The sequence below is a fragment of the Elephas maximus genome, chromosome 7 (genome assembly GCF_024166365.1).
Source record: "Elephas maximus indicus isolate mEleMax1 chromosome 7, mEleMax1 primary haplotype, whole genome shotgun sequence".
Classification (NCBI taxonomy): domain Eukaryota; kingdom Metazoa; phylum Chordata; class Mammalia; order Proboscidea; family Elephantidae; genus Elephas; species Elephas maximus.
The window spans coordinates 133211862-133236768 of record NC_064825.1 but is presented as its reverse complement, the minus strand read 5'-3'; the positions used below and the strand labels follow the sequence as shown (position 1 = coordinate 133236768).

At 47.2% G+C, this 24907-nt stretch overlaps 1 protein-coding gene across 9 annotated transcripts in view; it reads right to left on the bottom strand.

The window, feature by feature from the left end:
- The window catches only part of PPFIA1 (PTPRF interacting protein alpha 1), a 128771-nt gene that overhangs the window by 67226 nt on the left and 36638 nt on the right, over positions 1 to 24907 (bottom strand). For 5 of the 9 annotated variants that reach the window (XR_007518293.1, XR_007518294.1, XM_049892747.1 and 2 more), the window contains exons 3-7: positions 2393 to 2494; positions 1923 to 2087; positions 1436 to 1510; positions 1022 to 1123; positions 580 to 804 (exon numbers count right to left, since the gene is read on the bottom strand). Coding sequence is in view for 7 of the 9 variants with exons in the window: in XM_049892747.1 (XP_049748704.1) it covers positions 580 to 804; positions 1022 to 1123; positions 1436 to 1510; positions 1923 to 2087; positions 2393 to 2494 (669 nt within the window). In the remaining 2 variants the exon portion in view is untranslated. The remainder of the gene's footprint in view (positions 1 to 579; positions 805 to 1021; positions 1124 to 1435; positions 1511 to 1922; positions 2088 to 2392; positions 2495 to 24907) is intronic. The other 4 variants (XM_049892751.1, XM_049892745.1, XM_049892748.1 and 1 more) reach the window with 1 other exon arrangement.

The window sequence follows — 24907 nt, the reverse complement described above, 5'->3', positions numbered from 1 at the left end:
TCTACACTCCTGTTGTTCGTCTGAACACTGGTGCTCAGTACCGTATAGCCCTGGAGGAGGAGAATGTCAGAATCCTAGAAGACCACCAGTCAGGCCCCCTAACACCGTCTGCAGACCACCCTCGCAGCACTCTGAGTGGACCCTGACTTGTAGGTTTGAATCAGAAGGAGATCTGAACGTAATGAAGAATAAATTAGCCTAGCGTTCACAAAGATGAGCAGACATGTCTGACAGCCAGGAATCCGACAGCCAGGAATCCCCCACCCAGGGCGTGAGACAACGCCAGTGCAGCACAGGTGGGAAGGTCAACTTCACACCCGTCCCACCGCGGCCGGTGGGCCAGCTGGAGCATCGCTCCTCCACTGCAGTAGCTTTGGGGTAAAAGGGTGTTTTACCACAAAACGGGTAGCCTGTTACAATCTCCGAGCACCGACTTGTTTCTCTATTACTTACACGACAGTCCAAAGGCTGAAAGTAACTGAGAAAGTGGGGGCAATATGGACCAGAAGCATCCATTAACCTAACAGCCCGAGTGATCAGCTTCACGCCAACAACACTGCCGTTCCCGTGAGCACTCACTTCGCGGACATCTCTCTGCAGCTTTGTGTTCACTTCCTCGGACTTGATAAGGTCCTTCCTGGCGGTGTCGAGGTCTTCCTCCAGCTCAGTGACGTGGCTGGAGAGGGCAGCCAGGCGCTCCTTCATCTGGCTCTGCTCTCGGGACTGCTTGTCTATGATCTCTTGTAGCTCCACCACCGTAGCCAGGTCATCCTCGTGGCTCAGAGAGCCGTCCGAAGACCTCTGCTGGAAACAAAAAGCCTTAGCTAGCCTTGTTTGCTGAGCTAGGACACAAAACGCTTCAGTGAGACAGGTCAAATCAACGTCAATCTAAGCAAACGCTTGGATTATGCAGTTTTCAGGGCGGCTCAAGTTTAAGCAGGTGCTTGGTCAACAGGTTCCCAGACAGTCCTACCCACGTACTGCAGACTAGCAAAGGAGAAGACCTGAGGACTTGACTTGCCTTTCCATTCGTGCTTGGTGTGTTTTCTTGTTCATGGTTTATGTCGAGCATCCCATCTGTCAGGGTTTTTTTCTGATTATTCTGTTCTTTAAGGATCATTAGCTAAAACCAAAGAGCAGAATATGAGAGTAAAACATCCTACTTCAGAGAAATAAGTAAAGAAAGCAAAACTTCTTTTGAAAAGAAATGCAACTGTAAACTGCTAAACTTATTAGCACAGGGAAGGGGGAAGATAAAAAGGCAATGTATCTATCCTGAATATACCCAGGGTGTTAAAAACAGAATCGTTCACCCTCCTGGACCAATGGGCACTTAAAGATTCTGCAGTACTGAAATATACACCTCGTTTTAAGTTAAGGCATTAAAATCTTGTAACCCCCCAACTGAAACCACATGACGGTTTCTCCAGCTTACCTCTTTATGTGTGGCACCTAATTCTTCTTCTAACAAACTACACCTTTCCAGTGCTACGCGCAACCTCTCTCTCACCTGTCAATAAAAGGGCTGAGTTAGCGTGTGTGTGATTTACCGTTACTCCGAATGCATGGTTATGGTAATACAATGTTAGTACGCTCTAACATAACGGAGTATCTGTAAAGTCTTTCACTGATATTACTGCCAAGAAAACTTTGTGTCAATGGCTCTAAAACAAGCTTGAGAAAGAGCCTTCCCCTAAATAAATTACATTACCCAAATCTTAATAGAAAAATCAATATACACAATGTAATCAATTTTAAGGCATTTTATGCCAACCAGTCCCCTTCATCAGACAGAACCCTGTCTTCTCACAGAGGACCAACACTGAACTCAAGCCACACAAGCCCAGGCCGGCCCCAGGCCCCACACGCGACACGTGCACAAGTCAGCAGCTGCGACGCGGCAGGCAGGCAGGCAGGTGTACCTTTTCATCCAGAGCTTTGTGGTGTTCAAACAATGATTTTAGCGCCTTGAGAACTTCCACTTCGCTGGATACACCTGCTGGCGACTGCGCTTGTCTCTTGACTACCGTCATCCTGAGGGAGCGCTCGTGTCTGGAGACCAGGCACTCCAAGTGCTCCAGCAGCAGCTGAAATCAAAGGCCACACAGTTAACAGAGTGTGTTCAACTTCGTGGTGCACACCGGAATTTAGAGCAAATACCTTCTTTTTGATCTAAAACAGGCTGAGTCCTTTTGATGGCGTCTGGCATTAGATCACCTCTCCCAAAGGTATTAACACATCATGAATTCTCACCCTAAATTCCCACTCAGAAGGTGAACACACAAACTGTGTTCAAAACCAGGAGTAGACCAAATCTGTTAAAGACAGCAACACTGATGCCGATATTGACTCCAGGAGCAAATCTTAAAACGGCGAGGCTCCATCCACTAACCCTGGTGTTGTTTCTTTCTGCTTTCAGCTCAGCAATTTCTTCTTCCCTCTCAAGGAGCTGCTCCCTGCATACGTTCAGTTCTTTCGTAAGTGCCGCAAACTCCTAGAAAATAGTAAAAACAGATCCTTCTGAGAAAGACTTCCATCCAGCATCTACAGACCTCACCCAAAGGCAGCTCCTAGCCCCAGGATACAAGGGGCCTTGTGACCCTCCATGGAAAGAGGGGACCGACCAACTTGCCTAAGACCACACAGCCTAATAATTCAGAGCCACCCACCCCGCCACCCTGGCACGAGCGTGCGTGTGTGTGTGTGTGTGTGTGTGATCAGGTGTGGGGAATCCAAGCCCACCTTTTCCCAATCTACAGAAGTCCAAAGTATTTTCCTGAACATGGATCCTGACATGAAACGGACACAGATATTTTTAAATGACTCAGAGACATATGTCCTAGAATCCCCAGGATGGTAAAGGAGTAAAGGCCTAGAAGGACTCCCCCTCTGTGCCCAGCCTCCTTTTCTAGGCTAAGCCAACTGTCCTCTGAGGAAGACCTCGGGCCAGAGAGTACAGCTGGTGGTGCCCCAAGGTCAATCACTCAGCACAAGCAATTTGCTCAAAGTCAATTATATAAGTGGACTTTTCAGAAATACTGACAAGCCTCATATAGAAAGGGGGGAAGCTTATTTATCTGGCCAAGTAGAAAACTTCTAGAGAACATTACAGATGAGAGCAATTCCAAGGGCTCTCCTCTTCCCTCTGCTTTGATATCTGATGGCAACCCTAAGCACTCTCACGCCTACAAGACATGAAAGCAGAGTCAAGAGAGAAGAATTCACATTCTCCTGTCAGCTTTACAATGGAGCAAACCTCCTCTGAAATCATGAAAACCATCTATTGGTGGCAATCACTGGCAGTGTTTCCCTGCATTTTAAGAGTTCTCTAAGGAACAAAGGAAGGGTTAAAGGCTCACCTGCAAATAATCAGCCTGACATTCAAAACACAAAAAGGTGAAATTAGGCAATTCTAGACAACTAACTTTCAAGGCAGTGGCATGCTGAAAATTCATTCATAAAGGAATTCTTTGCACTCAAAGCCAGCTTTGCCACAGAAATGACGCTGTCCCATCTGGGGTCTTAAAGGCTAGCAACCTGCCATCTAAGATGCATCAATTGGTCTCAACCCACCCGGAGCAAAAGAGAAGGATAAATACCAAAGACACAAGGAAAATATGGGCCCAAGAGAAAGACAGGGCCACATAAACCAGGGGCTCCATCAGCTGGAGATGGGAAGAACTAGATGGTGCCCGGCTGCCCCAGTGACCGCCCTGACAGGGAGCACAACAGACAGGCCCTGATGGAGCAGGAGAAAAGTGGGCTACAGAACTCAAATTCATGTAAAAAGACCAGACTGAATGGTCTGACTGAGATTGGAGGAACTCCAGAAGACATGGCCCCCGGACTCTCTGTTAACTCAGAACTAAAACCATTCTTGAAGCCAACTCTTCGGGCAAAGATTAGACTGGGCTCTAATACATAAAATGATGCTGGTGAGGAGTGTGCTTCTTAGCTCAAGTAGACACATGAAACTATGTGGGCAGCTCCTGTCTGGAGGGGAGATGAGAAGGCAGAGGAGCGACAGGAGCTGGCTGAATAGACACGGGAAATACAGGGTGGAGAGGAGGAGTGTGCTGTCACATTGTAGGGAGAGCGACTAGGGTCACAAACAATGTGTATGTAAGTTTTTGTACGATGAACTGACTTGAATTGTAAACTTTCCCTTAAAGCACAAGAAAAAAGAAAAAAAAAAAAAATGACACCACCCGTCAGGGTCTGATTTGACAAGGCTGGCCCACAGATGCCTATGTGAGCAGAGCGCAGAGCTGGGTACTTGTCCACATGGGACGACAAGCAGCAAGCGGCACTGTTACAGCCAACGGATGGGCAGGAGGAACAACTCAAACAGCTTCTTTTTCTTGAATTCTCTGTTTTTAGGAAGAGAAAATGGGAGGGGTGGCAAGGAGGCACACCCCTTACAGGGACACTGCGGGACTCTCGTGAGCACTTTGAGTTACTTGTTTCACTTCTCAAGGAGTATTTTTTCGGCAAGAATGTGGTTGCGGGGAAAAAAAGAAAACGAAATATGGTTGTGTTGCAGCATACGCCTAAACAAGCAGGATAAAAAGAAAGTAAAAACCGAAACGCAAACTTGTTGCCGCCAAGCCGATTGGAACCCATAGTGACCCTATAGGACGGAGAAGAGCTGCCCCATACGGCCCCCAAGGCTGTCATCTTTACAGAAGTAGACACCACATCTTCCTCCCAAGGAGAAGCTGCGGGGTTCCAACTGCCAACCTTTGGTTAGCAGTTGAGCACTTAGCCACTGCGCCACCAGGGCTCCTGGAAAGAGTTAGATGCATCCCAAGTGAGGTCTGCAGGGGACACCTCTTCTCTTGGCTGTACAGCACTCATCCGCCCTACTTTGGGTGGTAGGGCTCCCCTCGCTCCTCTGAGAAGTTTCCACCCACCCTCTGTGCGCTTGGTGGAAGTGACTCCCCGGCTTCGGTGGTGGGCTCCTAACAGGCAACTGACCACGCACAAAGGGCAGAGCCGGCTTCAGGCTGGCCTCAATTCAGGCCTTGAAGGTTTATCACTGTGTACCTACCTCTGGTGCTGCAAATCTGGGTCAATTTGCTGAACTAGCTGTCAGCTCACTAACCGTGTCTGTGACTCTGTCCAGTACAAAGGCTGTCATTCTGGCTAGTGCCTTTTCTAGCTCTTAGATCTCGGACGGGTTTTTGTTATACCCACCTGCTCTTGCTTCACTTCAGTCTAGTTTATAATTTCTCGTTTGTGTATGGATGTTTTCGTAGATCTTCTTTAGCACTTATTGTCTCCGTTTTTGCTAGCCTAATGGCTCTGAGGGATGCCTCAGTACCGGACGTCTCCCCGTGTTGTGGACTCTGGGTTGCGGGTGCATTCTGGCCAGGGGGGTATACACTGCTGGCGCTCTCCTCCCTGCCTAGGCTTCCGAGGCTGCTGCCCCCTGGCCTCGGTTCAGAGCCTGGCTTGGCATGCTGTTTCCGGGCTCCTGCTGCGTGGCCACACCACAGGTCACACGGGCCCTGTGAGAACCAGCACTAGCCGGGTGCGTCCTAGTCTTGTTTTCTACCCTCCATGGCCCACAACTTCCTGAAGAGCCCCCATCTGCGCAGGGGACGGTAGGTGGAAACCTCATCTAAGCCCGGCTTCCAAGGCTGGGCGGAAGTCTAGCTCTAATTCTTCGAACACTTTGGTCCTGATTACCTTCGCCCCAAAGGAGCCAGGTTTCCCCCCACCCTGCCTGTTTTGAGCTTGAGCTCACAGGCCGTGGACTCTAGCCAGCTCATGCTACCACACTGGGTTTCGATTCTATTTGTGGTGCTGAAGGCGACTTACCTTGTTTTTAGGCCTAGCTAAGCTATTTGGTTTCTCTGTTTAAATTTACCTTTTCAGTGCTGTATGGGACCAGAAGAGGTTGTCAAAGCAAGAGTTCTCCAGCCATCTTGACTGAAGTCACAATTCACTCAACAAACAGCTGCAGCCAACACCGCTACGGTTTCCAAACCCGCGATGGCTGCACAACACACTGAACATAATTAACGTCCCCGAATTGGACACATGAAATGGCTGCAACGGCACAGGTTTTGTTATATATTTATCTTACCACAAAGGTGGCGCCCGTCCTCTCCTCAAGGAGCTCCCGCAGACAGACACGCTGGCACCATCACAGCGCACGGGTGCTCTCAGAGACGCGCAGCCCGCGGTGGGGTGGGGCAGAGTCCTCCATGACGGAGGCAGGCCGAGGGCCGGCGTGCTCGGCAGCAGGTGTGCTGAGCGAAGTGACGCCTCGGGAATTCTGCACAGGACAGGTTCTCCCTCAGTGAGAGCCTCTTCCTCCGAAGCGTGAAGGCGTTTGATAACAGGTGGTTCTCCACAGGGCTGGACCACAGCCAGTGCGGACAAAGGAGTAAGGTGAGGCCAGGGAGCGGGCAGAGGTGAGACTGGGAAGGCCCTTGTCTACCGCACAGTAAGGAGCCCGGATTCATCTTGGGGGCTCCAGGAATGGTCTCATCTACAGTCTCTTGAGGACCTGAATAGGGGCTGGGCAAAAGTGTGAAATGAAAGCCCAGCCAGTGACCGGTACAAAGCCTGTGCCTACATGGGTGTGCCAGGCTGGAGGAGGAGAGTGAGAAACCAGCTCTGAGTCCACAGCATTCAGCCCTGAGTGAAATGGTGACGGCCTGAAGGAAGACTAGCATCAGAGAGAAAGAGATGAAGAAAGGGTCTTCAAGACTAAGCCAAAGCATCTAACGTGGCAGGTGCTACTTGCTGGGCCCTTCGTCAGTTTCAGAAGACCCCTTGGGTGCTGGGTTCAGAACAGCCTCTAAGGGGGTGAGGCCAGAGGTGGGGACACCGGTTAAGAAGCCACTGCAGCAGTGCAGGCACGAGATGATGGTGACTTAGACCAGGGTGACCACACTGCACGTGAGAAGTGGGCAGACTCTGGACAAGTCTTCATGAGCTAACAAGATCCGCTGACAGACCGGACACAGCGTCTGCAAGGAAGATAGACTCAGGATGACTCCAAAGGTCTTGGCAGGAGCAAGAGGAGTCCCCACTTGCTGAAAAGGGAGAGACTGCAAAGGAGCACATTTTAGGACGATCTAAAGTCCCGTTTGGGGCATGCCAAATTCGATGGCAGGGAGCAGGGGCGCTGTCTGCAGTCCTGGGAAGCGTCTGGAATGAAATCAACAAGGTGGCGAGTGCAGACTGAGAAACGGTGAAGTTCACGTCCTGGGGTACTTAAGGGTCAGGGAGATGACATGTCTGCAAAGGACGGTGAGAGCGGCCAGGTGGGGAGGAAACCAGGGAGAAGGACACTCTGAAGTCAAGCATTTCCTAGAAGAATCACCCACCGCATCAAATGATGCTGACAGACTACAGTCTCAGGAGGGCGGGTGGTAACTGATGGTCAGATTTGTTGATGTGGGGGCCGGTGGTAACCACGACAACAGCAGCTTCGGGGCAGTGGCAGGGGAAAGTCTGAGTGGGTTCAGCAGAGCGAGGAGAGGGCGCACATGCAGGGCAAAGGAAAACCTGGAGGAACTTCGCAGTACGGGGCCGAAGACAGATGCCCGTGTGCTGATGGCAAGCATCTGGAGGGGCTGCAGGACAGAGATGGGGATGGATGGAATAATGTCCTCGAGTAGCCAAGAGCAGACAGGGTCAAGTGGCTAAGCGGAGCAGCTGACCTTGCCAGGGGACACAGACAGTTCACCCACAGGAACAGAAGGAAGCAGGTACATGGACACAGAGCCAGAAAAACAGACAGCTGTGTGGTAGGACGTTACCAAGTTCCCTCAGATGTCTTCCAATGTCGCCGGAAGTCTCAGAGTCATCAGCCAAACATGAGGCCGGGCAAGGAGTATTGGGGATGGAGGGGAAAGGAGAAGGTATGAACCATTCTCTGGAAGAGACGACGTGTGGTACGCTATCATGTGAAAGCTGGCAGCATTGCAGCCCACTCGGCAGTGGCCATCAGTGTGGACAGGTTACTGCCACGTAAGTAAAATGATATTGCTTTGGGCAGATCTGCTGCAAAAAACCTCTTTAAAGTGTTAAAAAGCAAAGACGTCACTCTGATGACTAAGATGCGCCTGACCCTAGCCATGGTATTTTCAATCACCTCATATGCACGTGAAAGCCGGACAATGGATAAGCAAGACAGAAAAAGTGACCTATTTGAATTATAGTGTTGGTGAAGAATACTGACTGAACCAATCAGTTTTGGAGGACAAAAAGCTGAATGTTCCTTAGAAGCAAGGATGGCGAGGCTTTGTCTTGCGTACTTTGGACATGTCATCAGGAGGGACCAATCCCTGGAGAAGGACATCATGCTTGCTAAAATAGAGGGCAATTGTGAAAAAGAGCGAAACCCTCTATGAGGTGGACTGACACAGTGGCTCCAACAATGAGCTCAAACATAACAACGACAATGAGGATGGCATAGGACCGGGCAGTGTTTCATTCTGTCGCACACAGGGTCGCTATGAGGCAGTGCTGACTGGACAGCGCCTAACCAAGGTAGAATAAAGTGAAAAGGTGAGGGAGCTGAAGGGCATTCAAAGCTGTGATGATAATGATGGGCCTGGGATTTCAGGTAGAACCTGACCAAGAACAAAAGATAGGAGAGGAGGGAAGGACAAGGACAAGGAGGTCGGAGCACAGAGTGGGAGGTCCCAGTGGGTCTCAAAGTCTTGCTAGCAATTAGGAACAAATTCCAGTGCCTTCAGACAAGATACCTAGAGAAAGTGTAACAAGGAGGACACTGGGAGCTGGAGGAAGAGAGCTCAGGGCTTAGGTTATGCACTTCCCACGTGGCCTTTCTTCGGAAGGATCGGTGAGCCCCACCTTCACTGACGAGCAATCCCTGATTTACTGTTTTGGCTTACTTTTCCAGAGGCAAAACATACAGTTCTATTTTAAGTTTTTCCTGATAAGAGGCCAAAATGTCTTTGTTCACCTCTTGGCTTTCGATCTGCCCCTCTGAACCCAGAGCAAGTCTAATTCCTGTTCGTTTTGGTTACGCGTCTATTAAACATTAAGCATTTCTCGTGATAAATCCAGCAGCCAAAACCATTCTACGGGATACCTCTTTGGCCACAGTGGAAAACAAATTTACAGAATTTGACAATCACTGCCACTACTTAAAGATAAACCCTTCCCTTAGTTCAAAAATCCAACAGCTGAACATATATCAAAGCAAATTCAAGCTTCGGAGTTTAGATAAACATTAGACAGGAAATTTCAAAGTTTAAGATTCCAGAAGCATGTTCATATGTGTGCTGTGTTTGCACAATTATTGCAGAAAAAAACTAGCACAGCCCCCAAAACCCCAAATATGTGCAATAATGATTTACTTCATTACCATCCTAAGAATCTAACTGTCAGCATCCAGATTTTTTCCACTTCAGAAAAAAAATGTTCATCTGAAAATAGCTTAAGCCGACAGCATTTTAGTTACCACTTGTTTATCCCTCCTGATAACATATACTTTGGACACGTTATCAGCAGGGATCGGTCCCTAGAGAAGGACACCATGCTTGGTCAAGCAGAGGGTCAGAGAAAAAGAGAAGACCCTCCACGAGATGGACTGACACAGTGGCTGCAACAGTGGGCTCAAGCCTAACAATGATTGTGAGGATAGCGCAGGACCAGGCTGTGTTTCCTACATTTGTACACAGGGTTGCTATGAGTCGGAACCGACTAGACGGCACCTAACAACAGCAATTTATTTTTACTGTGCTTTAGGTTTACAGCTCAAGTTAATTTCTCATATAAAAATTTATACACACATTGTCATGTGACCCTAGTTGCAATCCTACAATGTGGCAGCACACTCCCCCTTACCACCCGAGGTTTCCTGTGTCCATCCCACCAGCTCCTATCTATCCCCTTCTGCCTTCTCATCCCGACTCTGGACAGGAGTTGCCTGTTTAGCCTCATGTATCTACTCAAACTAAGAAGCACACTCTTCACGAGTATTATTTTATGTCTTACAGTCCAGTCTAATCTTTCTCTGAAGAGTTGGCTTCGAGGATGGTTTTAGTTCTGGGTTAACAGAGTCCGGGGGCCATGTCTTCTGGAGTTCCTCTAGTCTCAGTTAGACCATTCAGTCTGGTCTTTTCACATGAATTTGAGTTCTGTACCCCACTTTTCGCCTGTTCCGTCAGGGCCTCTCTGCTGTGCTCCCTGTCAGGGCAGTCACTGGTGGTAGCCGGGCACCAACTAGTTCTTTTGGTCTCGGGCTGATGGAGTCTCTGGTTTATGTGGCCCTCTTGCCTCTTGGGCTAATATTTTCCTTCTGTCTTTGGTGTTCTTCATTCTTCTTCGCTCCAGGTGGGTTGGAACCAACCGATGCATTCTAGATGGCTGCTCACTAGCTTTTAAGCCCCCAGACACCACTCACCAAAGTGGGATGCAGAACATTTTCTTAATAAACTTTGTTATTTCAATTGACCTAGATGTCCCCTGAAACCATGGTCCCCAGGCCCCCGCCCCTGCTACTCTGTCCCTCGAAGTGCTTGGTTGTGTTTGGGAAACTTCTCAGCTTTTGGTTCAGTCCAGTTGTACTGACTTCCCCCTGTACTGTGCATTGTCCTTCCCTTCACCTAAAATAGTTCTTGTCTACTATCTAGTTAGTGAATACCCTTCTCCCTCCCTACCCTCATAACCATCAAAGAATGTTTTCTTCTGTGCTTAAACCTTTTCCTGAGTTCTTATGATAGTGGTCTCAAACAATATTTGTCCTTTTGAGACTGCTAATTTCTCTCAGCGTAATGCTTTCCAGATTCACCCAGGTTATGAGATGTTTCACAGGTTCATCACCGTTCTTTATCATTGCATAGTATTCCACTGTGCATATATACCATAATTTCTTCATCTACTGGTCTGCTGATGGGCACCTAGGTTGTTTCCATTCTTTCACTACTGTGAACAGTGTTACAATGAACACGAGTGTGCATATATCTATTTGTGTGAAGGCTCTTATTTCTCTAGGATATATTCCAAGGAGTGGGATTGCTGGATTGGGATTGCTGGTTCTATTTCTAGCTTTTAAAGGAAGCACCAAATCCATTCCAAAGTCGTTGTACCATTTTACATTCCCACCAGCAGTGTATAAGTGTTCCAGTCTCTCCACAGCCTCTCCGACATTTATTATTTTGTGTTTTTTGGATTAATGCTAGCCTTGGGGTGAGATGCTATCTCATTGTAGTTTTGATTTGCATTTCTCTAATGGCTAATGATCCTGAGCATTTCCCCACGTATCTGTTAGCTGCCTCAATGTCTTCTTTGGTGAAGTGCCTGTTCATATCCTTTTTCCATTTTTTAACTGGGTTATTAATCTTTCTGTTGTTGAGGTTTTGCAGTATCTTGTAGATTTTAGATATTAGGCCCTGATCAGATACGTCATAGCCAAAATTTTTTTCTAAGTCTGTAGGTTGTCTTTTTACTCTTTTGGTGACGTCTGCTGATGGGCATAAGTGTTTGATTTTTAGGAGCTCTCAGTTATCTAGTTTCTCTTCTAGTGTTTGTGCATTGTGAGTTATGGTTTGTATTCTCTTTATGCCATGAGTTAGGGCTCCTAGCGTTGTCCTTATTTTTTCTTCCATGACCTTTATTGTTTAGATTTTATATTTGATCCATTTTGAGTTAGTTTTTGTGCAGGTGTGAGGTATGGGTCTTGTTTCACTTTTTAGCAGATGGATATCCAGTTATGCCAGCATCATTTGTTAAAGAGACTGTCTTTTCCCCATTTAACAGACTTTGGGCCTTTGTCAAATACCAGGTGCTCACAGGTGGATGAATTTACATCTGGATTCTCAATTCTGTTCCAATGGTCTATGTGCGTGCTGTTATACCAGTACCAGGCTATTTTGACTACCAGGGCAGTATACTAGGTTCTAAAATCAGGTAGGGTGAGGCCTCCCACTTTGTTCTTCTTCAGTAATGCTTTACTTACCCTGGGCCTCTTCCCTTTCATACGAAGTTGGTAGTTTGTTTCTTCATGTCATTAAAAAATGTTGTTGGAATCTGGATTGGGATTGCATTGTATCTGTAGATCCCTTTGGGCAGAAATGACATTTTCACAATGCTGAGTCTTCCTATCCATGAGCAAGGTATGTTTTTCCACTTATGTAGGTCTCTTTTGGTTTCCTGCAGTAGTCTTCTAGTTTTCTTTGTATAGGTCTTTTACATCTCTGGCTAGATTTAGTCCTAAGTATTTCATCTTCTTGGGGGCTATTGTAAATGGTATTGATTTGGTGATTTATTCTTAGACATTCTCTCTGTTGGTGTAGAGGAATTCAACTGATTTTTGTATGTTTATCTTGTATCCTGATACTTTGCTGAACTCTTCTATTAGTTCTAGTAGTTTTCTTGTGGATTTTTAGCGGTTTCTGTGTATAAGATCATATCATCTGTAAATAGAGACACTTTTACTTCTTCCTTACCAATTTGGATGTCCTTTATTTTTCTTGCCTTATGGCTCTGGCTAGGACCTCCAGCACAATGTTGAATAAGAGTGGTGATAAAGGGCATCCTTGTGTGGTTCCCATTCTCAAGGGGAATGTTTTCTGGCTCTCTCCATTTAGGGTGATGCTGGCTGTTGGCTTTGTATAAATGCCTTTTATTATGCTGAGGAATTTACCTTCTAGTCCTACTTTGCTGAGAGTTTTTATCATGAGTGGGTGTTGGACTGTGTCAAATGCATTTTCTGCAGCAATTGATAAGATCTTGTGGCTCTTATCTTTTATTTATGTAATGGATTACACTGATTGTTTTTTCTAATGCTGAACCATCCCTGCATACCTGGCATGAATCCCACTTGGTCACGGTGAATCATTTTTTTGATATGTTGTTGAATTCCATTGGCTAGAATTTTGTCGAGAATTTTTGCGTCTATGTTCATGAGGGATACTGGTCGGTAATTTTTTGTGTGTGTTATCTTTACCTGGTTTTGGTATTAGAGTTATGCTGGTCCCACTTCTGGCCCAGGGGGGCACAACAATTGCTGGAGCAGAGCTGGCCTGGAGCAGAGCGGGGGGTGGGGAGGGTGTTGTGTGGTCAATGGGAGAGAGGTACTTTCCAGAGAGGGGAAGCATTTTTTTTGATACCTCGAGGTAGGTCAGACAATTGCACTTAACTTTCGCAGATTCAGTGCTGCTGCTTCCTGGCTGCTTCTCCCTGGTTCCGGAGTCTTGAGTGGACTCTCCATCACTCGGTTTCTCTAGGTGTAGAAAACACGTCCCAAGCGCTACTGCTTGCTTAGCCTGTGCACACTGGTCAATCCAGCCTGCAGGATGCCGGCCAGGTCAGGTCTGGCAAATCTTTGCTGCTTCTGAACTGTCTCTCTCTCGCCCTGTCGCTCAGTTCGACTCCTCAACTTTGTCTTTAATGTTCAGGGCTCCTAGGTTGTCATACATAATTCATTCACTTGTTTTTTTCATGTCTGTGTTGTAAGAGGGTCCACAGGAAGCGTCTGACTACTCCACCACCTTGGCCCCTTCTTAGTTACTACTATTTACTATGAAGTTTCAAGTATTTTCTGAAATTGAATAGATACAATCATTACTGAAATATCTTCATTTTGAAATGTAAGTCTGAGCAACACAGACTTGTATTTTTATAGTTTGTATTTTTAGGTCAGAGAAGAGGGAAAATAACATTAAACCTTTAAAATCAGTTCAAGAACTTGGTTTCACACAATGCTTCCAAATGTCAATATTTATCATTTCTGGGTAAAAGGCCCCGATCAGGATGAACAATTCAGATTATGCCAACCACATATTATTGATTAAAATCCACAGCCAGGCCAACTTTAAATTAAGAACCATGAATCAGATTCAAATTTATTTCCCAAAGCGACACTCTTTATCGGGCATTCGAGTAGCTTAAGACAAACACAGCAGTGCTGTCTGTGGGGGAAAGAAGCAAGCGGCCTCACACGCCCCACACTAAAACAGACCCCTCAGTCTCCTTCTCGTGTCCCTTCCTCTTCTGTTTCTTTACTCGGTCTTAACATAACATCTTTTCTTCCCTATAACTACCATTAGTAGCTCCATTCTACTTTTTAATTACTACTTGTTATTTTCATTATATTGCTGAGACAATATTTAAAAGAACAAGTCTGTCTTGGGAGAAGTAAAGCCAGAATGCTCCTTGGAAGTGAAGATGGCAAGACTTCATCTCACACGACTTTGGACATGTTACCAACCAGGAGGGACCAGTCCCTGGAGAAGGACATCACGTTTGGTAAGGTAGAGGGTCAGGGAAAAAGAGGAAGACCCTGAACGAGATGGGCTGACACAGCGGCTGCAACAACGGGCTCAACCATAGCAATGACTGTGAGGGTGGCACAAGACCAGGCAGCGTTTCGTCCTGTTGTACATGGAGTCACTGTGAGTCTGAATCAACCTGACGGCACCTAACAATGACAATGACATTGCTGAAACAAATAAAACTTCACTGGAGGTTCAAGAAAAAAGTGTACGTGTCTTCTTAGTCTAGGAACATGGACCGTAACAGTGAAATAGAAAGGGGGTTTGATTTTTAAAGCTAAAAATGCAGGCTCCTGGGCTCCACCCTCCAGTGTCAGCACTTCTGGTGGGGAACCTGAAAATATGCGTTTCTTAAGAGCAAGTCTATCTCCTCCCATGTCTGGATACACTGGTCTTTATGACTTCAGACAGAGCACTTAAGTTCTTCATCTTAATTTATTTACCTACAGAATGTGCGTTTAAAAAAAAACAAAACCAAACCAGTTGCTGTCAGCTCCAACTCAGAGCAACTCTACGGAGTAGAACTGCCCCGTAGGGTTCCCAAGGCTGTTATCTTCACAGAAGCAGACTGCCACATCCTTCTCCTGCGGCGCAGCTCGTGGGTTCAAACCGCCAACCTTCTGGTTATCAGCCAACCGCTTAGCCACTGTGCTGCCAGGGCTCCTTTTAACATGTGGATAGGGTTATGCCCATAGTTCACAGCTGTGACAATCAAACAAGGAAAGCGTGAAGTGTCATTCAACTGAAAGCGTCACCCGGGTCCGCCCTTGGTCCAGGAGAGCAGCCGGATCACAGCCTCCCTCACCCTCCTCCATGGCGGCCACAGCGCACTTCGGCTCCAGAGGGCAACTGCTCCAGAAACAAACAGCCGCTCGGGTTTAGACTGACCGGCTGATTTGGGCCACACTGCTAAAATGAAGTCACTTAAATACCTTCGAATATTCAGTTCTTATCGGTAACGTTCTCTTCTAAGAAGAGGTGGAAGGGGACAACAAACATGCTCACCTGCAGCCTAGGGACACCCTTCTGAGTTTCCAGTTTACACTTTAAAACCAGAAACCCAAACCCACGGCTGTCCAGTCGAATCCGACTCATAGCGACCCTATTAGGGCAGAGAGGAACTGCCTCATAGGGTTTTCTAGGCTATAAACTTTTACGTGTGTGTGTTTTAGGTGAAAGTTTACAGCACGAATCAGTTTCTCATTCAAAAATGTATACACAAACTGTTTTGTGACAGTGGTTGCAATCCCCGCAATGTGGCAGTACTCTCCCCCATTCCCTTTCCACCCCGGGTTCTCCGTGTCCATTCGTCCATTTTCCTTGTCCTTCCTGCCTTCCCATCTTTTCTTTCAGGCAGGTATTGCCCACTTGGTCGCATGTACTTGACTGAACTAGGAATCACACTCCTCACGTGTGTTATTGTTTGCTTTATGAGCCTATACAATTTTTGGATGAAAGGTGGACTTTGGGAGTGGCTTCAGCTCTGAGTTAGCAGGGTGCCTGGGGGACACAGTCTCAGGAGTTCCTCCAGTCATCATCAGACCAATAAGTCTGGTCTTTTATTGTGAATTTGAATTTTGTTCTACATTTTTCTCTGGCTCTGTCCGGGACCCTCTATTGTGATCCCTGTTAGAGCTGTCGGTGGTGGTAGCTAAGCACCATCTAATTCTTCTGGACTCAGGCCAGCGGAGGCTCTGGTTCAAGGCTGCAAATCGTCACGGCAGCAGACTGACACATCTTTCTTCCACGGAGTGGAGGGTGGGTTTGAACCGCCGACCTTTTCGATAGTACCCGAGGTCTTAACCACTGTACCACCAGGGCTCCTTCTACACCCTTATCCTGCTGACAAAACTCTCCCAACAATGGTCTATACCCCTGCCTCCCCAACTCCTGAAGCTCCTGCAGTATGTCTTCCAGGGTCAGCACACCTGAGCGACCCTAAGAGCTGGCGTGTCCTGGGCTCTCTCTTCTCTTCCTCCACCAGATCCTCCACCATCTCCTGTGTGGATGGACAATTCCCAAGACTCTGCCTCTGGGCCTGGTCCTGCCCTCCTGGGACCACTACAAAAAAAAGTCTTTGCTAAATGCTGAAGTCACCTCTACCAACGGCAGCTTGAACTTCCTCTGTCAAAAACTGAATGTAATTTCCACTTAGCGGAGAGCAGAAAGAAACCTTAGTGTTTTGCTTTTGTTTGATATGTGGGTAGACCAGGCTGAAAGCGAGCTGGCCCTCCTCCCCGCCTTTGGCTCAGCTGGCTAGGCAGGGTGCATTCTGTGTGCTCCTAGGTTCAATGCAGCACCCTGTAAGGCCACACCTGAAAGCGTGGGACAGGAGCCAGCCTCCTCAGCAGGTATAGCCACACTGCCGGTGGCACTGACAGAAACACAGCTCACGACCCACCTGGCTTGCCGCCCTGGAGTCGTGCCATTCTTGACAAGGTGACCACTTTTACTTCTGGGCAAGTGGCATTACCTCGTAGTAATTAAAATACTGACGTGATTAAAACACTCGTGGGATACTTTACGCCAGTATTTTAAATTCACACCATTAAAATTCAGAAAACATAAAACTCACCACTTTGACCAATTCAAATTGTACGGTTCAGTGGTTTTTAGTATACTCACAATATTGGACAACCATCAGCACTAATGCCAGAGTATTTTCACCTCTCCAGAAGGAAGCTCGGTAGCCATGAAGCAGTCTGTCAGTCTCCATCCCCCTTCCTCCCAGGCCTGGCGACACTAATATATTCCGTCTCTACCGATGTGCCTACTCTCAACATTTCACGTAATTGGAATCGTACAATCGGGCGGTCCTCTGTGACTGGCTTCTCTCACTCAACGTAACGCTTCCGAGGCTCACCCGTGTCGCAGCAGGTATCAGACCTATACCCCTTTTTCGGGCTGAATGCTAGCTGACTGTATGAATACACCACACTGTGTTTCTCCATTCATCCACAGACGGAAGTGAGGCTGTTTCCACCTTCTGGCTGTTACAAAGAACGCTGCTGTGAACACTCGTGTACTGGTTTCTGTGTGAACATCTTTTCACTTCTCTTGGGTACGTACTAAGGAGCAGACACACTGCTTTTCTTTGTAACGTAAAGGAGTGAATTGTACAATTTCTAACTTCCAGTTTAAATCGTGTAAACTCCCTAGGCATCGCTCCTTTCTCCTTTGGAAAACATTTTCTTTTAGGCAAAACTGGGATTTCCTCACGGGAAGTAAGTATACATTTTTGCTTCACCGTATTTTCACCTTTCTGCCAAAGAGCACACCAAACTCTTTTTGGTTGTTACTAGTATTTCTGTACTTAAACACAAAAAATTTCTTAGAGCCGGTCAAACAACTTGAAATATTAATGTGCATATATATATACATTTCAAAATAACCTGAAACATCAGTATGAATGTGTATTTCATATATTTCAGAATTCAAGGTATATTATTAAGGAGAATGTACAGACAAAAATATCTCAATAAAATGTTAAAAACTGAGTATAGGGGAAAAAAAAAAAATCACACCAATGAAATAAACCAAAGGCACAAATCCTTGACTGAAACAGAAATGAAATCTTTTTGAAATCTTCTAAGCATGTTTTAAATATAAGTTTTTTTAAAAAAAGAATATTACAATACTAACTTAGAAGAATTTCCAATCAAAGGCACCCCCCGAAGACAAGAGGCCAGAAGGTGCAGTGTGTTACCGTCCAGAGTACGTCACTCTTCAGGTTTCCCCAACGAAGCAAACTCGCGCTCCGCAGCGCTGCTCACGCTTACAGGGGTAGGAGCTGGTATGCGTTTCTGAATATCTCATTTCATATGCACACGCAAAGGAATTACTGAATCAAAGAAACTGTCTTTAAATTATGAGATCAGAAACCTGTTTAAACTTAACACAGTCTGAAGCCATCATCAGGAACAACACATAAGCCACATTTTTACAGATACGTTTGGATCATAACATGCTTTTAAAAAGCAGTCTCTGGCGTGTTATCAAGCGTTAACGCTAACTCTTCCTCTTCGAACTCATCCTCAGTTCCCCGTGGCATCTCAGAACCAGGGTCTCCAAAGTCCTTCCCCTTCTGCAGGGTGGACGCCTGCCTGCACAGCTGGCGTGATTCCAGGAGGGGCCGTGCTTCCTGCAGCACGCCAGCACGCTCCGGCCCTCTCACGGCAAACAGGGTTATTCTGACGTTTCAGTTACGCTGCCTCGTTTTCTCCACCCCACAATACGTAATGCGCACAGCATGTTACCCCGATTGGAATTAAGGTTTTTCTTTTCTCTATCACGTACAAATAAGGCTGGTTCCTTTTTACCTGTCTAAGGAAACCCTGGTGGCGTAGTGGTTAAGTGCGACGGCTGCGAACCAAAGAGCAGGCAGTTGGAATCCACCAGGCGCTCCTTGGGAACGCTATGGGGCGGTTCTACTCTGTCCTATAGGGTCGCTATGAGTCGGCATCGACAAGGCGGCACTGGGTTTGGTTTTATCCTCACACGTTTTTGGCCACTTCTGTATGGAACGGGGTTGATCCTTCTCCTAAATGTAAACATTCACTAACAGAAGGTAAAAACACGGCTCATGTCTAGTGCTGCTGTTAGCTGCCATCGAGTTGACTACAACGCACGGTGACCCCGTGTGTGCGGAGAAGAACTGTGCTCCCTAGGGGGTTTCAAAGCTGTGAACTTTGAGAGGCAGACTACCAAGCCTGTCTTCCCAGGCTCTTCTGGGTGGGTTCAAAGGGCCGACCTTTTGGCTAATAGTACCTGGTTGTAGCACTTAACCTTTGTGCCACATGCCCAAACATTTGGTTAACAAAAGACATGTTTTACTGTAAACTGATTTCCTTTTGTTTCTTTCATATTACAGTCAGGACACTGCATGGATATTTTAAATCACGCCTGTAGGTAGATTATTTTTTATAAATGCATTTTATGACAGCCAAGATTACAATTCAAAATACTGTAACACAGAGGCACTGCGCTGTGGCAGGGTGCATGCCTAGGAACAGATGTGCCCGGTGGGACCACGGCCCGCGCACACGTTCAACCTGTCAGCAGATGCCAAGCTCACCGACGCAAACCTACGAACCACGCACCTGCGCCACATCTTCGCCAAAACCTGGCATGGTCTGGCTTTGTACCCTTTGCTGCTCTGGCGGCCATGCAGCGCGCTTTCCCTGCGGTTTCACCTGCACGTCCCGGTTACCACTGCAGTCGCGCCTCCCGTGCTCACGGGCCATTTATAACTCCTCTTCCCCTGCAGCCCTGGTGGCACAGTGGTTAAGCGCTATGGCTGCTAACCAAAAGGTTCAAAAGGTCAGCAGTTTGCATCCACCAGCCGCTCCTTGGAAACCTTATGGGACAGAACTCTGTCCTATAGGGTCACTGTGAGTCGGAATCGACTCGACGGCAGTGGGCAGTCATGCTTCTCACTGTTTGCAGGGTTCCTTCATACACGCTGTGTGTTAACACGCCAGCAGTCTGTAGCTTGTCTTTTATCTATTTTTTTTAATGGTGTAATTCAATGAACAGACGTTCTATAATACAGGTGAATTTAATACCATCTCACTCAAGGTTTTGGCCTGTTTAAGAAATCATTCTTCTATATTGTCACCGAAGTGTTTGAGGTTTGTCACTCACATTTTAGTCTTCAATTCATAGGGATTTACACAATGTAACTTCAGTTGGATTTTCTGTTACATGCTACCAAACGAATCATGATGATACGATAATGATAAATGATACCCAAAACCCCAACCCAGGGCCACCGAGTTGATTCTGACTCATAGTGACCCTACAGAACAGAGCGGAACTGCCCCATAGGGTTTCCAAGGCTGTAGCCTTTCCGGGAGCAGACTACCACATCTTTCTCCCAAGGAGTGGCTGGTGGGTTCAAGCCAATGACGTTCTGATTAGCAGCCACAGCCAAGCATTTAACCACTGTGACACCAGGACTCCCTGATAAATGATACATAAATACATCTCCTCTCTTCCTTGACAGTTTATTGGCAGGAACAAACCCCTGGAACCAAAACCAACCAACAAGCAATCCACTGCCACTGAGTTGATTCCCAATCATGGTCACCCTATGTCACAGGAGAACCACCCCACAAAGGCTCTCCTGGCTGTGATCTTTACAGAAGTAGACAGCGGAGCTTTTCTTCCCAGCACCACCAGAGGCAGTTAAAGGGCACAAAGGCACAAGGAGCACCACCCGTCTGTCAGCTTGTCACACTGTGGTGGCCTGCATGTTGCTGTGATGCTGGAAGCTATGCCACTGGTATTTCAAATACCAACAGGGTCACCCACGGTGGACAGGTTTCAGAGGAGCTCCCAGACTATGACAGACAAGGAAGAAAGGCCTGGCTATCAACATGCAAAACTTGGCCAATGGAAATGTTATGGATAACAACAGAATGTCATAACTTACTGTTAGGTCACAGAACCACTGTAATTTTCCCAGTGACTATTAAGATCGTTATGCATGGCTTCAGTCTGCAGCACAGTTGTTTACGGTCCCTCACTATGGTGCAAGGTGAGGACCTGTACTGCTTTTTTAAAAATAAAGCATTATCTGAAAATACTGCATTTATTTTGTTCAAGAGGCAGCACGATTTCTGCCTTTAGAACTTTTGTCTTTTTTAATGTCCCTGTGGGAATAAGGTTTAAATATTTTTAAGAGTAAAAATAATCATAACCCTGTGATTAGTTAGCTAGATATTAAAATTATCAATTTTATTTAAATATTATATGTACTTTTTTTTCTGTTTATATTATATACACCCAAATATGAAAGATTTCTGGTCACTCTGTATATCTTTAAGAACACAGATTACATACCAACATGAACTGACTTAAACTTTATTCCAACTGCATGCTAAATTACTGTAATAAAAAAAAAAAAAAACCCAAATCCACTGCCATCGAGTCAATGCCAACTCCTAGCAACCCTATAGGACAGAGGAGAACTGCCCCATAGGGTTTCCAGGGAGTGGCTGGTGGATTCGAACTGCTGACCTGTCTGATTAGCAGTCACAGCTCTTCAGCACTGCACCACCAGGGTTTCCCACTGGAATCCAGCACGGTTATTTTCTGTCTGCAGTTGTATCACAGAGATTTAAAACATCGCAGTGAGGTGAACATTTTCCACCCTTCTTTGCTTCTGGGCCTTTTGGAGGTCATTTAACACCACCATTTGGACATCCTGCACCCTACGTTAAAAACAAACACCAGCCTACTCGGCTCCAGTTGGGGGGCCACTGCCTCATCACTAGCATGCTGTCGTGCTCCAGAGCTGGATGGTGACTGTGCCATTTGACGCTGACGGCGTTCACCACCGCCAATGACGGAACTATCAAAACATAGAACAAAGTGAGGTGTGGAGGCAACGGAGGGTGGCGGGGCTTTATGCAAGCTGAATGTGAGAAAGGGCTCAGTGCCATCTCAAGGTAAAGACGGTCCACCTGATGAAAGTTCCCAATGCCACCAGCAGCTGACATCACGCTGGTCTCACTGGCACCACTCAGGAGCAGCCTCGCAGTTCACAGGTGAGCCGTTTTCCTGAACAACTTAGGACAGGTACAAGGTTTCTCTGATTCAGTTACAAGCCTGTCATTAGTTCCTATTAGCACTGCAATTATTCCATGAAATTTTATTAAATTAGAAACGTTCTAGATGCCTACAAACCTTGACGCCACCTTCCAAGGCTCACAAGCACAACGGCACAGACGGTGTTAGTTGGGCCACTAACAACCTGTGATATGTAAACAACACATCCTTGCTTGCCAAAAATGAAGACAACTCGACGCACTTACTGACGAAGGTCAAAGACTACAGCCCTTAGTATGGATTACACTTGAAGACGAAGAAAACGAAAATTCTTACAACTGGAGCAATAAAAAGGAACCCTGGTGGCACAGTGGCTAAGCACTTGGCTGCTAACCAAAGGGTTAGTGGTTTGAACCCACCAGCCGCTCTGCTGGAGAAAGACGTGGCAGCCTGCTTCCATAAAGACTACAGCCTTGAGAACCCTATGGGGGCAGTTCTACTCTATAAGGTCGCTATGACTAGGAATCGACTCAACGACAACAGGTTTTTTGGTTGGGCCGGTAAGCAACATCATAATAAATGGGAAGGAATCGAGGCTGTCAATGATTTCATTTTACTTGGATCAACAATCAACATCCATAGAACAGCAGTCAAGAAATCAAACTATGTATCCCACTGGGCAAATCTGTTGCAAAAGACCTTTTTAAATTTTTAAAAAGCCAAGATTTCAGTTTGATGACGAAGGTGCGCCTGACCCGAGCTATGGTATTCAATCACCTCCTATGCATGCGAAAGCTAGACAACAAAAAAGGGAGACAGGAGAAGAGTTGATGCACTCGAACCGCGGTGCTGGCAAAGAACCCTGAACATGCCGTGGGCTGCCAGAAGAACGAACAAATCCGTCTTAGAAAAATACAACCAGAACGCTCCTTGGAAGTGAGGACGGCGAGACTTTGGTTCACTTTGGACACATCATCGGGAAAGGCCAATCACTAGGAAAAGACAACCTGTTTGGTAAAGTAGCCAAAGACCAAGCCCGCTGCCACTGAGTCAATCCCGACTCACAGTGACCCTACAGGACAGGGCAGAACTGCCCCACAGTGTTCCCGAGGAGCAACTGGTGGATTCAAACTGCCAACCTTCTGGTTAGCTGCCTAAGCTTTAAAGTACTGCACCATCAGGGTCCTTGGTAAAGTGGAGGGTCGGCAGAGCCGAGGGGAACCTTCAGTGAGATGGAATGACAGGAGGGCCGCAACGACAGACTCAAACACCCCCGGATCGTGAGGATGGCACAGGACCGGGCAACGTTTAGTTCCATTATACCAGAGGGCGCCGTGAGTCGGGTCTGGCTCCAGGGCAACTAACATAACATCGCTGCCCCGCGTGGCTGCTCCGCCGATGAACCACTTCAACCACATCCCAAGCAAGCGCTACGGAAGAGCAGCACTCTGACAGGAGGCCAGGGCCACCGAGCGCGGTGCCAGGCTGCCGCCCGGAGCCACAACGGCCAGGGCCACCGAGTGCGGTGCCAGGCTGCCGCCCGGAGCCACAACAGCATTCTGGAGGAATTCAGGACACACTGATGGGGACTTCTAGCCAGCATGCTAGTAGATACGGGGGGACCACAACCAAAACTCCCGCTCAGCACACAAAAACCAAGGAAAAGGGTGCAGACTGGTTTCTCGTAGTCTCTGACATGGTTTTGGATATCTCAGGTCAAGGGCAGAAGACCCTCCAATTTAGCAAGAAGGTATGTGGGGATCAAAGGCAGGGTACAAAACTGCAGCTGCAAGGCCTTTTACTGGGGGTTTCCTCCTGCGGCCCTATCATGCTCAGTAAACAGAAACGCAAGCTTGAGAAGGAGCAGTCAGGGAGTAGTTCTGGCCACACGTACAACATTTCCTGACATCCTGCTAACAAGTCAGAGCAACACAAATGCTGCAGTGTTTAAGGTCATACAGATAAGGCTGAATGTAATAAATATAACTGAACCTGAAAAAGGCTTCTGATTCTCTCTCATGCAGTTTTCCTAACAAGAATGACACTGCCTACAAGAGAGCTACAGAGCTGACTGCTGGGAACGCCAACAAAAAAGGGCTTTTTGTCCGCAGAGGAAGCTTCTTGACAAGCCTCAGTTCCCAGCCCGCGTCTCTGCGGCTGGCAGCACCGCCCTCTGTGGGTCCAGGCTCTCCTCATCCCTAGGGATCACCCTACCAGACATGGTCGCAGAGAGGCGACGCTCGTCCACAATCACTGCTTTCTGTGAGCTCAGAGCCCTCAATGCCTTCACTGTTTACCTACCACCCTTCTTCTCACCAACCCGCCTCCCTGGCAAGACCTCACCTCCACACAATCCAACCATGGGTCACATTGTTCAGAACTCCACACCTCTGCTACTGCTGTGCCCGCGCCTGAAGTCTCCCACTGCCACCCACTGCCTGACTCCCACACCTCCGGAGTGCTGAGGGTACCCCAAAGACTGAGCGCGGCCGTCCCACCTCACGGACCGAGTGCAGCCACCCCAGCTCCTCTGTGTGGCCCTCCTGGCCCACCAGAGGGACCTGACCGGCACCTTCACTGACCTACACTGAGCTCTGCCTGTTTTCACCACAGCACCACCGAGGTTTTACTGCATTACAACAATCTCCCTAGCCTTTATGCTTCTAAGTGGGAAGAACTGTTTCTTCTCTGTGAAAGCCCCAGGCCTGGGCAAGGAATCTAGCTAGTATTACTGCTTTGCACTCTTCTTAAACATTCACGGCTCTGTGTATTTGCATCTTGCATCTACAGTCAGGCTGACAAGAGTGCTGTCTTACAAAGAGTCTTAAAAACCAGTTGCTGCCAACGTGTGTCAGAGTAGAACTTCACTGCACAGGGTTCTCAGTGGCTGTCATCTTTGGACGTAGATTGCCAGGCCTTTCTTCCAAAGTACCTCTACTCTAGGTGGCTGCAAACCTTCAACCTTTCAGTTAGGAGACAAGAGTGTTAACCTTTGCACCACCCAGGGACTCCTTGATAGTCTCACCCTCTCATTTAATAAGAAAGTTATTTCAGAATGACCCAAAGGGCTAGGTACAAAACTATAGCTG